The sequence below is a fragment of the Leuciscus leuciscus genome (genome assembly GCF_965113295.1).
Source record: "Leuciscus leuciscus genome assembly, chromosome: 16".
Classification (NCBI taxonomy): Eukaryota; Metazoa; Chordata; class Actinopteri; order Cypriniformes; family Leuciscidae; genus Leuciscus; species Leuciscus leuciscus.
The window spans coordinates 23,068,988-23,087,179 of record NC_138740.1 but is presented as its reverse complement, the minus strand read 5'-3'; the positions used below and the strand labels follow the sequence as shown (position 1 = coordinate 23,087,179).

The 18,192-nt window shown below is 36.3% G+C and overlaps 1 protein-coding gene across 1 annotated transcript in view; it reads left to right on the top strand.

Annotated features, from left to right (window-relative positions):
* The first annotated feature begins 2,996 nt into the window (after nt 1–2,996).
* The window catches only part of arhgap42a (Rho GTPase activating protein 42a), a 26,518-nt gene continuing 11,322 nt past the window's right edge, over nt 2,997–18,192 (top strand). The window contains exons 1-7 of the mRNA XM_082140384.1: nt 2,997–3,387; nt 4,380–4,475; nt 6,622–6,683; nt 13,352–13,423; nt 16,126–16,227; nt 16,347–16,457; nt 16,739–16,843. Of these exons, the coding sequence (XP_081996510.1) occupies nt 3,234–3,387; nt 4,380–4,475; nt 6,622–6,683; nt 13,352–13,423; nt 16,126–16,227; nt 16,347–16,457; nt 16,739–16,843 (702 nt within the window). The 5' untranslated portion in view covers nt 2,997–3,233. The remainder of the gene's footprint in view (nt 3,388–4,379; nt 4,476–6,621; nt 6,684–13,351; nt 13,424–16,125; nt 16,228–16,346; nt 16,458–16,738; nt 16,844–18,192) is intronic.

Below are 18,192 nucleotides of genomic sequence, written 5' to 3'. Positions count from 1 at the left end.
AGTTTCTGAAAAAAAGTAGAGTAGCATTTTATTCTTTAAAATGTCCGTATACTGTAACACATCTACACACATTGATTATAACAGTACCTTTGTGCAGTATATGTTAATCCATATATTTTCACTTTAAAAGTAACTGCTTTTATAAGACCTTGCTTGCCGTAGCTAGCTATACTTAATGCTGAAAGGTTGCAGACAGCACTGACAGCAGTTTTCTAAAGAACCATATCTAAAGAAGTTCCCCTGCTTGTTACAAGAGACTAATGGCGCGTTTCCACTGAGCAGTAGGGTACGGTACGGTACAGTACGGTACGGTTCGGGTCTGTTAACCATGATCTGGCTAGCGTTTCCACTGCCAACAGTACCCTTACTTGATGGGCGTGGTGTTTCGATCGACGTCATTTTCGCGCGAAGAAGAACATAGTAAACTACAATGGATGACATATACAGCAGATCTTGTTCTTGCTCCTCGACATGTTTGTCACAAGAAGACAAGCGCCGACATTAGGCTTTTCTCAATATTAAGTACGCAAAGTTTGTACTTGCCATGTGCGACTCCTACATGCAAATGGTACAGCGCGTTCTTAAAAGGTCACCCAGCTCGCTCTGCTACTCCGGTTATCTCTGTTACTCTGTATGTACATTTTAAGCAACAATAAAACGAAATATGTTATAAAACACTACTCTGCCTCTTTTCGTTTTCATTTAAATAAATTAAACATTATAGGGACACAAATGTGGTTCATGCACAACGCATATTGATTATTCACTGCACGTTATACGTTATTCTATTTAACGTTATAACAAAACGAAATTTAAAACACAACCCTAACGTTACCTCTTTTCGTTTAAATAATACAAATAATTACACATATTACAGGCAATATATGCATTTGTACAAATGTTGCAATAAACATCAGTGTTAATCTTGTAATAAGAAAATGACAAGAAACCATATTTCTTTTTGTAAAATTTCAGTTTTATCAATAATAGCCAATATAAAAGTTTAAGTAAAAGGTACAAGAAGCTATACAATAAGAAATAAAGCAAACAATTCAGTCAAATGTCCAAATGCTGCGCTCTAATCTAACATTACAACAGTAAAGTTAAATACAAATAGCCTATAATATGAAACTAAACTTAGCCCTCGGCCAAAACGATTGACAGGGAACGAATTATATATTCACGAGACCAAAGATCGCCCGTTAGGTCTGCACAAGACGAATTATTATATCTCATGTTTAACCACTACCGTCGGAGTCATCGGCGAACGTCAGAAGAACTTAGCCGAGGAAAGGCTCATCCAGCCGGGAAACATGAGCGCCGAGCGCCCGCTGATCGCATGGATCTCACAACCGGGGAAAAACAAATAATCTTTATAAATAAACCACAGATTTGAGCTTTAAACAACTACATTCTCGCCTGAAAAACTCTTAAAATTACATTTCGTGACACAGTAACAGTAGTATTATATTAAACTGTATATTAAAAAATGGCGCTTCTTATGTTGTCATTCCCCTCGTCGTAGCACGCGCAAGTGACGATTCTCTGTCAACCAATCAACGTCCTGCAGTGAGTCTAGCTCCACCTTTTAGTACCGTACCACTGTGCTAGGTACCCCAACGGAAGGGTACCCAAAAAGTGGTACGGTACGGTTCGGCTTTTTGGTACCATTCTCAACTTTTGGCAGTGGAAACGCAAATAAAAGGGTACCGACCCGTACCGTACCGTACTGTACCGCTCGGTGGAAACGCGCCATTAGGAACAAGATGGTGTGTCATGTTAAAAATAGTCTCCTCAGCTGGCAGCAAGTAACATGACCTGTAGAAAAGTTACATAAACTGTAGAAAAGTTGACAAACAAATGACAAACATTATGAAATAAAAATCTTACTATAATTAAAGCTCTGTCTTTACTGCCTTCATAGGGCAAACAGAAGACAGAAAAGATCAGCATAGAGAGTTTAAGCCTGTTTATATTTTAGTGTTTCACGAGTGGGTCACCAGATGGCAGTCTTTCCTTTTGTTTAGGACTGGGCTCCACAAGCACGCAAAATACATTTTGTGTTCTTCTCCATCCTCACGCTTTCCTTATTTATCATAAATAAAGTTTTTTTCATCATGATGTTTCTTATTTGCTTTGTCTTTATCAAGGCTCAGGAACATCCATCCACATTCACATTCTACACATTCACCATACGTAAACACAGAACACTAAACTATAGGGTACTAAAGGAGTGAAGGGTACTTAAGTAGGCTATATAGTGTAGCCCAGAGCCGCTCTGGTGTAGCCATAGTTAGCCGTAGTGTGGCAAGGCATGTTACCACATAGTATATTATACTTGTAGTAGGCTAGCCTATAATATGTTCCTCTATAAACGTGCCATGATGTTTAAGTTAAAACAAAATGTGTGTGAATTTATCAAAAACACCACAAGCCCACAGTAAAAACACGTGTACGTGTAGGCCTGTGTATGTGTACGTGTGCGTGTGTGGACATTTTTTTGGTCCCCATGAGGAAAACACAACAGCAGCTTATAAATCATATATAAAATCAAGTGATGTTTTTAAAAATGTAATAATGCAGAACGTTTTCTGGGTAGGTTTATGGGATAGAATATAGGTTATACAGTTTGTACAGCCTATTATTATGTCTATAGAATGCCCAACAAAATCCAACATGTGTGTATACTGCCAATTGTGTCAGAAGTGGCCTATACTGATTTTGTTCAAACGTTCTGGTCCCTATCATGGCATTTTTGTACATCAAACAATTTTGTGAACGTTATATTAAATTAAACAAGAGAATCTGCTGATTTAGAATATTTTTAACATAAAAAATAAATCCAGCAAACTCTTTCTTTCTTTCTTTCTTTCTTTCTTTCTTTAAATGAACTTCATATCATTTCATATAGCCTAGAGACGCACAACTCTCCAGTCACCTCAGGAGGGTGTAGCCTACATACCAAACACAGCACAGTCGCCTAATCATGTCCTCATGTTCTACTGTAGGTGAGCGGGATTAGACCAGTAGGAGTCACCGCTACACTCGCTTCTCAGTGATTGAGCAGGGAAACAAAATGCCGGAAGTGGGATTTCGGGATACGGTGTTTCGGGACTCGTAACCGTGGAAAGTTTACATTTTTAAGAAATCGACTTTTCCAGAGGATTAAAGCTTTTCGGTTGCTGGTGTTCGTCAGGTTTTGTTTCACGGTTTCATTCATCCGCACTTTTACAATGGGGCTCCCGGCGCTGGAATTCAGTGATTCTTTTCTGGACAGTCCTGACTTCAGAGAGCGACTCAAATGCCACGAAATTGAGCTGGATCGTACTAATAAATTCATTAAGGAACTAATCAAAGATGGAAATATGCTTATCAGCGCGCTTAAAAGTAAGTTACAGGTCGTGTGTTTTTTTTTTCCACGTTTTTTTTTCGTTTTTTTTCAATGTAAGATATCCTATGATTTATTGAGGTTTAAGCGCTCAAATTTGTATTGCCCGTGAAATATTTAAGGATTCTCAGATCCTCATAAAAAATCCATATACATATGCTTAGTTTGGTATTTTTTGCTCATAAATCTTCTTTTTGTTGTAATAAGTGTTGCTGATTGTTGTTAGGCTATTGCTTTTATTTATTTACTTAACTTTTTGTTACCTAATTTAAATAAGAGTGAGAATCTGAACTGATGTCTTGAGAAAGTGCAGATCATGCAGTCTTCCCAAAAGAAAGGACCAAACTAGCAGCTGACCTTTTGCCCTCTGAATACCTAGACATTTCATCTAACTACTTGAAAAGATAGCTTATGTGTCTAAAGATTTCATCTCAGTTAGCTAATAATTTCAAGTGTCACTCTCCCTGTTGTGTAAACACATATTTAACCTCTCTAATATTTAATAGGTTTATGAAGTGAGCATGTACAGGGTTGGTGTATGTATGCCATCATCAAATGCTTGTTTATTCAGCTGTGATCTGATATGGTATCAGAAAGGAGTCTTTACTAGATATGCTGTTATCTGCCACTTCACTAGCATGGCTCCTCCGGCCTCCCTCTAGATGGATTGGCTTTGTACAAGTTTTAGCCTAGTCTTTGAACTTTAGGTCCAAAGCTTTGGTTATATCTTGTTATTTTCAACAATATTCTCTTTCACAACTTTCTTCTTTATTCTCTGCCTCAAAGCAATCTGGCAGAAGGCTCATTCTGGCTTTTGTACCAAACAAAAGGCAGTGAATGTTTTCCCAAAAAGACTTTAATCTTGCTTTGCACTAATGCTTTGATTGAATAAGTATTTGTGATGTCATCTCCTTCCTGTTAGACTGAACAAATCAAAGTGAATATGCTCAAATGACAAGCAAGCTCCATAAAATAATTGTCTATTCAACAGATCTTTCTGCAGCTGTGCAGAAATTTTCCCAGTCCCTTCAAGATTTCCAGTTTGAATGCATTGGAGATGCAGAGACAGATGATGAGATTAATATTGGTAAGTAGTTAGCAAATGATCAAGATGCAAATTATGTGAACAATCATATAATTAATTAAATTATATATTTTTATTATGAATAGTTTACCTAGAAATGAAAATTCTGTCATCATGGACTTACCTTCTTGTCTTTCTAAACCAGTAAACTAGTTTCTTTCATGCAATTCAAAAGAAGAAGTTTTGCAGAATGTCTGAGCTGCTCTCATCCATACAAGGACCAGAGTTAGGCGAGCCCAAATAATCATAAAATTAGTCAGCTTTGTGTGAGAAAAAGATTTTCACAATTTAAGTCATTGTTCACAAAAAAATCTTGCCTTAAAATCTTGATAGCTGTGTGATCACCATTCACTTTCATTGCATTGAAAAGACCAGCTTGGTCATTCAACTATAAATAATTATTTTGTCTTTCACAGAAGAAAGAAAGTTTTGGTACAGGTTTGGAACGACATGATGACGGTGCTTAAATAATGACAGAATATTCATTTGTTGTGTTAATTATCCCTTTAAGCTGTAAACAATGATGCAAGCAATAAAACAATCTCTTAAATGTTCATGCCTCTATAAGCTTTTATTTGCAGCTGTCATTCTCAGTCACCCGCCAACAGTAACAAACAATGTCTAATAAAACTGAGAACACTGCACATTGCTGTAGTACCACAGCTCCATAGTGTCAAACACAGTGATGGTTTTTTATCAGACTGAGACAATTGCTGAATGAACCCAAACAACTGTCTGCAAGAAAGTTCAAGGAATCAGAATGTTCCTTTCTGGCCTCCAATTTTGGTCATAACATTGTTAGATATTTAGACTGTTGAGACTCATAATTTGAAGTTTAAGCCTGTTTAATAATGGTATTAACATATAATTACTCATGTTATCCTCAAAATGTATAAAACCCATCCATTTATTAGAGATACTGGATTGAACAGAAACTAAGCAGCCAGAAATAATGGCCATACACTACCGTTCAAAAGTCTGGGGTCCGTTAGTAAAAAAAAAAAAAAAAAAAGTAAATAGTTTTTTTTTAAGCTATTATACATTAAATTGCTCAAAAACGAGAGCAAAGCCAATGTTTCTTTGTTACTAAAGATTTCTATTTCAAATAAATACAGTTCTTTTCAATTAATCAAAGAATCCTGAAGATAAAATGTATCAAGGTTTCCTCAAAAATATACATTGATAATAATAAGAAATGTTTAAGCGTAAGAGATGGCTTTCAAACAAAGTATTTAAAAAATCTGACGACCCCCAAACTTTTGTGGTTTGCGAAAAATCACAGTACCAGAAAGCGTTGCGGTTGTTCTAATGTGATGTGAACATCTCAACAGTATAGCTATTGTTTCACGGGTGCCTGGCAAGGCCATTTAAGTGCATCTCAGTGAATTTATGGTTCTCCTGCTGTGCATCAAAGCAGATTTGTCTTGCTGTAACATGATTTTTAAAATGGCGAGGGTGTGTTTATCTGTAGGTCTGTGCTCCTAATAGAAAGTAGTTGAAAGTAGTTCTTATCGGAGTTCTTAATTGGTTAAAATCCCAGTAGAATGATGAGAGGAACTGTGAGGTGGGACCCTTTCTTATCGCCAAACTGAAAAAATGCTGTATATTCCAGCACAGGAAGTGATGTATCCAAAGCATCCTTTGTTAAAAACAAAACAAAAAAACAGAAGCACATACTCTTTGCTTTTAGTAGTGTTACATAATATCAACGGTGGTTTATTTTAGATAGCCAATACAATTTAATAACATTTTGTATTGTGTCCTGTAAACATTAAAACAAGGCAAATTAGATCACTGGATAAAGGATCACTATAAAACATGCAATTTGGCTTATTAAATGATTTGTCATCGTTTTTTTCTACGACTGACCATGTTGCACACATGCAGGGCTCACATAGGAAACATGCTTTATGTTACTCTCACATTTCTACATCTTGAACATGTGGTCTGCTGTTTGAATACCCCTTTGTGCATTGATCAGTTGTGGGTGGCCATGGTATTTTTTTTCTGCCTGGCTAATATTATTTGCAGGTTTTCTGTATTTCCTTTATGCTAAAAGTTCAAAGGGCAAAATCAGATGTGCTGATAGAGCAATTACCGATCCAGAGCCGATGGATTCATGATTGGAATTCCTTCTCTCTTATCACAGCCCAGTCATTCAAGGAATTCTCCCAGCTACTGAACACAGTGGAGGAGGAAAGACGACGACTTGTAAGTTGCTTTGTTTCTTTTCAAAAAGTTTGGGCTCTTTTTTTTGTTTTTGTTTTTGCTTTCCAAGGCTGCATTTATTTGATAAAAATACAGTAAAAACAGTAATGTTTTTTTTAAATATTATTACTATTTAATATAACTTTTTTCTATTGAATCTATTTTTAAATGTAATTTATTCCTGTGATGGTAAAGCTGAGTTTTCAGCATCATTACTGCAGGCTTCAGTGTCACATGATCCTTCAGAAATCATTCTTAGGCTGATTTGGTGCTCAATAAATATGTCTTATTATGTTGATTATGTTGAATACAGTTGTGCTGTTTAATATTTTTGCGGAAACCATGATGCATTTTTTTTTCAGGATTCTTTGATGAATAGAAAGTTTAAAAGAACAGCATTTATTTGACATAGAAATCTTTTGTAACATTATAAATGTCACTTTTAATCAATTTAAGGCATCCTTGCTGAATAAAAGTAAAAATGTCTGATTTTGCTTTCCAAGGAATGATGACATCATTTTCATTTTTCATTGGTTATGTGGGTGTAATATCTCAGTGATGGCTGTAAGCACACTACATGATGCGGTCCACTTCAAATTTGCCACAGGCGTCGTAATTTGAAGTAACCATAGTGATTGTTTGCTTTTGTAGTAGTTGTCTCTTTATTGTTCCTTTTATGTGGCATTGCTCACACATGGTTAAAGCTTCATAGCACACTTCTAGGCTAGTGGTTTAGCGCTATTTGAGTGAGTTTTTTTTGTTTGTGAGCTTCTGCAGTCAAGTCTGAGTGTTATGAGAAACAGGCCGTCTACCAAAAGATGCTTTCTCTAGGTCATGACTCTTCGTGGAGGGAAGGGAAACGACACAGATCAGCAAGTTCAGACGATAATGAAATATCACTCATAGCATCTTCTTTGCCATCAGCTACAGCAGCTAATAAGTGGTTTTATGGCATTATTCATAAGGCAACGTGCTGCCAGGGAATATTACTGGCATTCACTGCTGCAGCTGGTGGATCATTAGTCATAGTACAGCAGTGAAAGACCTCACCAGGCAAACAAAGCTCCTCTGTGCTTCACTGGTGACCCTACCCACATGTTAACTAACATGCTGCTTTGTTTGGGATTCATCCACACATTGACCTGAGTTTCTTTTAATGATATTGTAGATTGAAGACACTATCATTTGAAGGTTTGGGGTTGGTCAGGTATTTTATTTTTATGGTTTAAAATGAAGTCTCTTATGCTCAACAAGGCTGCATTTATGTGATCAAAAATACAGTAACAGATTTATTGTGAAAAATTATTACATTTTAAAATAACAGCGTTCTATTTGAATACACTGTAAAAAATAATCCTGTAAAAAAAAACGGTAAACTACTGGCAGCTGTGGTAAAAATACAGTGTGTTACTGTTTTAGAAATTAACAGCTAAATACTGTTTTGTCAGCTACGGTATACAACTGTAATTTAACAGCATATAGCTGTAGCTGACAAAACGGTATTTAGCTGTTAATTTCAAAAACCATAACACACTGTATTTTTACGGTATGATGCTGGCAACCACAGCTGCCAGTAGTTTACCGTTTTTTTTACAGGATTATTTTTTTTACAGTGTATGTTTGAAAATACAATTTATTCCTGTGATGGCAAAACTGATTTTCAGCATCCATTATTCGTGTCACTTGATCCTTCAGAAATCATTTAAATATGCTGGTTTGATGCTCAAGAAACATTTCTTATCAATGTTAAAAACAGTTGCTTAATATTTTTGTGTAAAGTGGAAACCATGATATATCTTATTAGATGACTATTAGTTGACTTTTATTTTATTAGATGAATAGAAAGCTCAAAAGAACAGCATTCATTGGATATTTTGTTAAATTATAAATTATAAAAAGTATTAAAACAGTACTGACTCCAAACTTTTGAATGGTATGGTACATATTTGTATCTATTGATAGCTGCCATCACCCATATTTTAAATTTATAAACAGACACTGTTCAAGTGGTCTGTTTGATTTTTTATTTTTTTTGGACCAATTTTTTTGTGATCATATCATGATTTTATTGATTATCACTTTGTAGACCAGATTGACTTCTGGCCAAATCTAAAACTCACGTTTTCTAAACGAAAGCCCAAGTTATTAGCTGTAATGGTATGACTATAGGACAGCAGTCTCTATTGTGACAAAGACAAGCATCTCTATTGTGTCTTCTGGGCTTGTGTCTGGATGTCTAATAAAAACGCTGAGGTCAAACCTTAGGTCATCCACTCATGACACAGTGTTGTTGGCTCATACTTTTTGATGATTACTTTTCCAGTCTGTAGATCACAAAATGTTTTCTTTACTCAGTGAGAGACTTGAGTAATGCTCCCTTGTGCAAAATGTCAAGTTAGTGATTCATTTCTGCTCTATGTTCTCATCATTCCTTAAACTTAAAGAGGATTGTTTTCTTTTATCACAATGTTACAATAAAGTGAACATATGACAGTCATATTACATTTGTTTGAATTTTAAATAATTTCACTACTTTGGTTTGAGCAGATTTTATAACTTCTAAAATGAAGAACTGGCTTTTTTTTTTTTTAAATAAGAAATGTTCCAGATTTATCCATTTCTTTTATATAGGCCAATTGAAGTTTATCCATCTTGTTAGTGTTTATTTATAATTTACCTTTAACTAAGAAACCGGTTCATGAATGACATCATCTACCAGGAAGTGACATCATTTTCAGTTGTCAAACAACAGCACAAACATTCTCTGATTCTTTGATTTATTCTACAATAGTCCATCCAGTTTGATAAAATGACAGAAATCTGTATTATATTATCAAAATCCAACAGATGGCTAACTTTAGCTCTTTATTTCCATCCTGTTACACATTCTATTAAAATTACATTGTTTATAATCAAGTTAAAGTAAAAAAAAATAGAGAGTTTTGAGCTTCAGCAGAGCATTTTTCTGAAAGTCTAATGTAAACTTTTATGGAAGTACATGCTTAATTACAACACAACAGCATATTCATGCTTTACAGAAATGACCCTGAAAGTGGATTCAATTCAAAATGTGTCAATACACCAAGCAAAGGCTATTAATTTTCACATGGAAACCCTTGATTTGCACAAGAAGATATTAAATATGTCGCATTTGCCTGGAGAGCCCTAGTCAGTCCGCATCCAGGCTGCAGTTTCAGTCCTATCCATTGTTCGTTGGAGAAAGGAGAGTGGGTCTGCGGAGCTGTGTGAAGAGCCTCAGGGGAAGAATTACCCAGCAGTCTCCTATAGTTTCTTTACTTCCTGCAGACCGTGGCCGTGCTACGCTTCAGTCTCACAGGCTCCTGCGCTAGGCCTCTCAGGATGACAAACACCTCCGTCAAGCTGAGAAAGTCCCCGAGGGCCTTTTCATTCATAGACATACAATAACAGAGCCAAGGGGTGAATAACTCCCAGTAAATGCTTTGCCCTCCCACAGGGGTGCAGATGGGAAGTACTCCGTGTTAGTGGAGCATAGTGGCGAGACGGTCAGGTCCAGAGGATGTGTCTCACGTAACGGTGAATCATTATGTAAACACAACTGTAGTGTTTTACTGAACTTCTGCCATTGTGTTCTGCCAGATTAACAGACAGTCTCATATCCACTGGTACTTTTATCTTAGGCACACTGCCAGCATGCTTCACTTTAAGTGGGAGGTATTTTCCCACATGATGGATCAGACTGATGTAAGAAGTGAGCTTCCTTTCCGGCTAAAAAGGGCCATGGGAAGTTTAGACGGGAAAAACTCTTGAGAAAACAGAGTGACTGTCTGCACCCAGTGGAGCGCTCGGCATTCTGCTGTATCTGAAGTGCTAAAAGCCCCTTGCTTTAATGAGTTGAGTGCTTATTGTTCAAGTTCAAGTTCAAGTGAGCTTTATTGTCATTCCGCTATATGCGGAGACATACAAAGGAATGAAATGCCGTGCCTCACAGGAACACGGTTCTACGCATGTAAAAATATATGAACATACATACTGTCACCGGCGGTAGCTATAATGAAGCGCACGGCGAACGAGATACTCCAAATAAATCTTTAATCCAAGAATTAAAACAATGAACCAGAGAATAACATGGAGGAAACACAACCACAAACACATTGACATCAAACAACAACAATGCAAGACCAGGGACTTACAGAAAGTGAGGGCTTATGTACAAGGGCAAACAAAGGATCTAACAAGATCATTAACAAAACACACCTGAACTGAGGAATCTGTAACCATAGAAACAAACAGGCAGGGAATGGAGAACTGAACCAATACTTCCGGTGGGAAGAACCCCGGAAGTAAAGATAAACAACAATGCCTTGGACTACCAACCTGAAGCTGCTGCCGCGATTTACACTATTGGATGTTAATATCCAATATAGGATATGTATATAGTTCATTCCTGCTTCTTTTTTTACTTTCTGAATTATATATAAAAAAAATATTTTATTTATAAATGAATTTCACTGTATATAGTCTAAAGTATGAAAGAAATGTATGTACAGTTTTAGAATAACTCATTTTATACATTAAACACAACAATACGCCATCGCATTCACGACTCTCCTGTGATTAAAGGCGACACTTCCGGTTTTCTTCCCACCGGAGCCTCGCTTTCGATTTCAAAATAACGGCTGCGTGAAATCAGCGTATTAACAGACTAACAGCAAACTCTAGAATAGAACAGAAAACTAAGGGGCTGTTTACACAACACCGTATTCAACCAATAACGTACAACTTTTTATGCGTTTTGGCCGTTCGTTTACACGACAACGGCGTTTTGGGGGCCTGAAAACGCAAAGTTTTGAAAACGGTCTCAGTGTAAACAGTAAAAACGTGCACATGCGAGTTATGTGTTCAGTCTATAGTGTTTCATCGCCATCTAATGGCCTGGCAGCAGAATACAGCGTTTTCAGTCGTTTTCGTGTGAATGGGGATCGTTTTGAAAATGGTGTCGTCTGTACGCGGAAAACTCAAAGGAAAATGGTTTTAGATTTCTGCATTAAAAATGTATTTTGATCATTTTGGGGAGGCATAACTTGATGCAATTTAAGGATGAGAGTGATGCAGAAAATCTTTCCTTTCTTGAAAAGAAAATCTTATTAAAAGGTTCTCCCAAAAATCTAAATTCTATCATCATTTTTGGGTGAACTATCCCTTTAAGTAGTTTGGCATAATCTATAATTATTGTTGTTATTTTTTATATATATATATATATATATATATATATATATATATATATATATATATATATATATAATAAAAATGCTTCCCTGCTCATTAATTTAGAAAATGTTGTATGCCAAATTGAAATCATGGTGTGACCAAAATGCAGAGACACAAAACAGGAAATGATCTCTGCATTGTCAGTAAGTTTCTTAAAATATTAGATAATATGACCTCTTTATGACAAGATTAGTTCAGATTGTGACATATAATATGAACCATAAACCATATGAAACAAAGAGTATTCATGTTGAGATACTTTATTGTGAGATACTCTCCCACACGCAGCTCATCTGTCTTATGCTTATAAGCCTGTCATGCATGTTTGTATAGGACAAGCTTGTTTAACTTGCTTAGTGCATTGCAATAACAATATTAAAGTTTAAAATGAAAGTTCAGTATTTTATATATAACATATATGGTAAACTAAACCTCAATCTAGTATAAATATGCTGTTGGTTTACACTATAAGGGAAAAACTCAGCTGTGCACCATGAGCAGAACAGGAAATGCACACATATCTTAGACATTAAGTTGTCACTTATATACTTTTAAAGCCTATAGCATACATCTGGACCCACTTGGGAGTCTGTACATTTCTATTATTTGTAAGTGCAAATTCCATTAATGTTGATGTGGGTGGAAGGAGCCTGTAGAGATGGATGGTCAGCGCTGCCGCTGGCTGAGCGCAGGCAAGCATGTGGAACTTATTTTGACCAATTCTCCAGCGAGACATGAAGTCTTACGTGCTGTGCCTGGGAAAGTGTATAAAAGGAACTAGTGTATGTAATTGTATGTTTTTCCAATTGGAGTGCCTACATGAAAATGGTACTAATTATAGCGCCGTTATTTTACAGTAAATAAAAGTAATTCCCTTGGATACTGTTCATGCACTGTTCGCCGGCTGTTAACTATTAGCAGAAACGGACTGATGTCGATGAGTTCACACAATGAGCACCACATTGTTGAATGAGGTTTTTAACACCAGAGATTGTAAAATGAGCGGATGTTGATATTTTTGTCATAAGGTGAAACACTTTTTTTAATTTATTTTTTATTGCAAGTGTTTCCTTTCTTTTAATCAAAGTATTTCAAACAATATCAAACGTTTTTTTTTTGTCAATACCACTATCCTTTTTCCATCTGCTCTTTTTATTTTAATATCTCTGTAGCTATTTTTTAATGCAGGTTTGTAAAATTCTCATCTATTTGACCCATTTTAAACCTCATACTGAGGAATGCAGGCCGGATGTAATGAAAGGCTATTTTAGACCATCTCAAGTCTCAAAGCAAACATTTTCCTCAAGGACTATTGGTTTTATTGAAAATAATGTTTAAAGGTTTTTGATGGATGATTCATTAGTATTGGTTTGTCATACTTGACTATTTGAAGATTGATTTTTATTTTATTTTCTATTTAGATACAGAACGCTGATGACGTCTTGATCACGCCTCTGGAGAAGTTTCGCAAAGAGCAGATTGGAGCAGCCAAAGTAAGTTCTTAGACCCCATTGTGAGTTAATGCTCTAACATGTCAGCGGAAAGTAATTTTTACCTTCGCCGCCTGTGACAGGATCCTATACGTTCAATATAGATCTGTGAAACCCTGCAGGAAGGGGGGAAATTACAAACACCTGTTGAAGACAAGAGCAGTTAAATTATACCCAGATACTGTAATGCCACATTGACCATGAAATGGCCTGTGAGCGCTTTGCTAGAGGGCATGTTTATAACCAGACTCTAGTTAAAGCTTTATTCTTTCTTGTGCTGCATGGGAGCCCTGGTGATCTGTCAATGTGACCCCTCCAGTTGTGTTAGAAGAGCTGGAGCGCTGCCTGTTGAGCTCAAAGATCCAGAGCCAAAACACTCCATGCCTTATTTGGGAGTTTTGGCCCGATGCTCTTCAGCAAGAGCAGCGAAGGAACTCGCTTAACTTAGACGTTGAGACATGATGGAGGCCAAAGGGAATCCGGCTGTTCAACCTCCCGCACATATCCAAAACACTGTCTCACACAATTTATTTCCGACTTAATATATGTAAATATTAGGTCAGAACTGGAATGAAAATGCTGAATGAAAACCGAAAAAATATTTTGTTTTTGTTTTTTAATGTTTATGAAATAGTCTCTTATGCTATTTAAGGCTGCATTTATTTGACCTGAAATACAGTAAAAACAGTAATATTGTGAAATATTATTGTAATTAAAAATAACCATTTTCTGTTTGAATGTATTTTAAAATATAATTTATTCCTGTGATAGCAAAGCTGAATTTTCAGCATCATTACTCCAGTCTCTTCAGTGTCACATGATCCTCCAGAAATCAATCAAACATTTATTATTATTTTCAATGTTGAATACAAGGAACAGTATTTATTTAAAATAGAAATCTTTTGTAACATTATACAGGCTGTTTCTGTCACTTTTGATCGTTTTAATGTGTTCTGGCTGAACTAAAGTATTAATTTATTAAAAAAAGAAAAAAAATCTTTTGAATGCTAATGTACATGCATATAATATATTTCAAAACTTGTTAGTTAATGCAAAAGGTTTGACATAATTTTTCCTCCCATCTCATATCTTTTTTCCCGTCACCTTGTCCCTTTAGGGGCTCCATATAGCCATATAGCACACTGTATAACAAGGCTAACACATCTAAATAAAAAAAGATTAAAAAAAGCTTGAGACCCTGTTACACTAATTTTAGAAGTGTTTCTTTAATGCAGAGAAAATATTTTCCTTGATAAGTGCCTGCATGCATGTCTTTTTAAAACCCTTGAACAGAAAGAACACATTCCTAGAGAGAGTGATGTCATTGCTAGCCAGCAGATGGGCCTAGAAACTGGACTAAGCATGTCAAACATGACATTCCTCCAGTTTGTTGTTCGGCAAGTCCGGTCTGTAGTTTAGACGGCGTGGCCATTAGAGGGTCATGGGAAAGGTTGGGCTGATGTCAAACAGGAAAAACAAACAGCTTCAAACTGGTTTCAGTTGCAGTCTCAAGAAAAAGATTCTCACTGCTGGAGGTCTGCAGCGCATAAACGCTTCGTGCAACGTAAATAGGGTCAGTCAGTCCGGGCACAGGAAGTGGGGGTCTTGTCTACGGTAAACATCTTTACTCTGCCTCATTTAGAGCCATAGGATGTCCCATAGAATTAGAAATACACACAGTGGTTGTTGTTGTTGTTTTTTATCTGTGTCTTACATGTCATCGGCTTTATCACACTCTTCACTGATGGTACATCAGTGACTAAGGAAGTGCTGCACATGTCCTGAAGTGGCACTTGACTCCCAGTCAGCTAAGCTGTTGAGTCACTGATGTTTCATTTATTTTCTTGTTAAGTGTATTTGCTGGATCGTACTAGATTGTCAAATTATCCACAATTGTTCAACTTCATATTTCTACGTAAAAAATTATGCTTTTTCCAATGTTATAGACCCACACTGAATCTGCACATTTTCCTTTTTATATTTCACAATTTTTGTTCTGACTTTGGGTGTAAATGTCAAATTCGGCTGGATGGATTTAATATCATGGCAAATCATTTTAAACACAGCTGTGCAGAATCTGCATCCAAACACTTCTTCAGAAAGCTACTCAGTGTTGTGAAAGATTATTTCAATTATAATAAGTAAAACAAAAACAATCATGCTAGCTGTGGAAATAAGTAGAATTTGATTGAAATAATAAAAAATATGTATTTCATTTATTTATAAATTAAAATGTTTTTAATTTTATTTAATATAAATAAAATTCAACTAAATATATAAAAATATATTATATAAGTAAAATATATATAAATAAACATATAATGTGTAATTAAGTATAGGCCTATATTTTTTATTTTATTTTAAATATATAATAAAATAAATAAATAATGGCCATTTGAATTTGGTGGAAATCTGTAGAGCTTTCAGCAGAATATTTTGCCGGTAGATTCTGTGCCGCCCTAAATGTCTTGAATCAAGTTATTTAAAAGTCAAATATGAGTCTGCCATCTACTGGTTTTTAAATTTCATGATTTGTTTTTGAGCTATGGAATGAAAATAAACAAGAGTTTCCATGAGACTCTTACATGTTTTTGTTTACAAATCTGTTTTATATAATGTCTTATCTCTGCAAAAACCATTTATCACCGAAATTACAGTACAGGAAATTCCAACTCATGTCACTTTTTTTTTTTTTTTTTTGGTAGGAAGGGAAGAAGAAATTTGACAAGGAGACAGAGAAATATTACACGGTTTTGGAGAAGCACTTAAGCCTGTCTTCCAGAAAGAAAGAGTCCCTTTTGCAGGAGGTAACTTGAATGTTCATTTATTGCTATACAATATCCAGAGTGCACTGTATATAACAAATTTTTTGAACTATTTCCTTTACCCTCACCAAATGGTTTGATTATAAGTGATTCTTTTATAGGCAGACACCCAGATAAATAAGGAAAGACAGGTCTTCTATGACGCCTCCCTGGAATATGTTTTCAAAATCCAAGAAGTGCAAGAAAGGAAAAAATTTGAGTTTGTTGAGCCGGTAAGACGCACTTATTTCCATTTCTGCAGCACTATGAATGCAGCTTTTATTTGGGGAGATGAGAAATATGAAGACTTCCTCTTACTGAGAGAAAACTGCTTGACTGCTTTTAATCTATTGGCACATCTTGTAACAGTTTTGTTTCTCTGAAGCACATGCCTATCAGAACGAAAACGATGATAACAGCCACATCCTGCACATCTATCAACCTATAAATGGGTAGATGCTGCATGATTATGAGTGTGATATTGCTTCTATACAACTGCCTGTCTTTTTCACAGCTGCTGGCTTTCCTCCAGGGATTGTTCACCTTCTACCACGAGGGTTACGAACTGGCACATGAGTTTGAACCCTACAAGCAACAGCTACAGTTCAACCTCCAGAATGTAAGCGACTTCAGATGACGTGGCCTGACATGTCGGTTTAAAAATGAGCCAGTGTTTTTTGCTAGTTTCAGTCCGACACAGTTATCATTTTCACTTCCTGCGCCACGTTGTTTAAATAGCAAATGCATTTGCGCCCATTTGTGCGGCCATGGGCGTGCTGGTCTGAAAATGACGTGTGTTCTGGCACATTGTTGGCACGTTGCTATTTTAAGGCAACAGAAATAGACCAACATTGTTTCATAGTTTCAACATTCAACATAGTTTCATTGACCAACTGAAACCTGGGGCTCGTTCTTCGTACGTCGCTAACTCAGTTAGCTGGATTTGATTGTTGACGATTTGGCATGATCTTGGATTGTTTGGTTCTTCGACGCTCATCCTGGACTTGCTGTCATAGCAACAGGTGCGCAAACTTGAACCTGCTCGGGAGCAGGCTTATTTCATGTAAACAGGATTAGATCCCGGCTTCATAAGCGGAGCTGATACGGGAAGTCCAGCGCAGCGCGATAGTGCACTTTCTGAGATTGAAATTTTTTTCTCGTGACTCGTGAGATTGTCGTTTACATTATTAATTTGTTGGAAACGCACATTATTTTCGACTTGTCGGAGTCGGGCTTTAACTACAGCACAAACTGTTTGCATTGCCCTATGATTATTTGCGAGTGGCTCTTTCCTTTACACTATTGGAGCAGAGAACTTGATGGAAAGTGCTGTCTCTGTCGTGTCATTCGGAGTTTACCTGGCGCTTTTAGGTTTAAAAAACAGTTTTAGGTTTTTAAGACCCAATGTTGTAAAGCAGTTTTTTTAAAGCAGTTTTTTTTTTTTTTTTTTTTTGGGCTATCATTTTTTATGAAGATCATGCAATCATGACCATGCCGATTACAGTATGTCACTCAGGCTTCACTAACGTGATTGGTACCATAGACTATAGGCTTCCATAGACTGCCATCAAGGCCTCAATGAAGGGGATTATGTGAACAGAAAGGGGGTTCACAATGTAAATGTGCAGCCCAGTTACTATTGGGAGTCTTAATATTCCAGATTAATAATATATCAAATAAAAAAAGTCAGTTGACTAAAATCTTCCATATCACAAATGTGAAAGCAAAATGGCCAGGATCTGTGCATGACTTAAGAATTTTCAGAGATTCACATTTATGCACATTATTTGAAAGTGGTAAGGAAAGTTCCACAATTAAATATCAAGCTCACTGTATTACATACACTTATGCTGATCCTAACAGAACTGCATTTCTTCATAGGTGATTATGACATGTTCCTGCCTGCAGACAGGTGTTTTATGACCCCATTCCCTGACCCAAACCAGTTACAATGCAGTAGCCAGGACA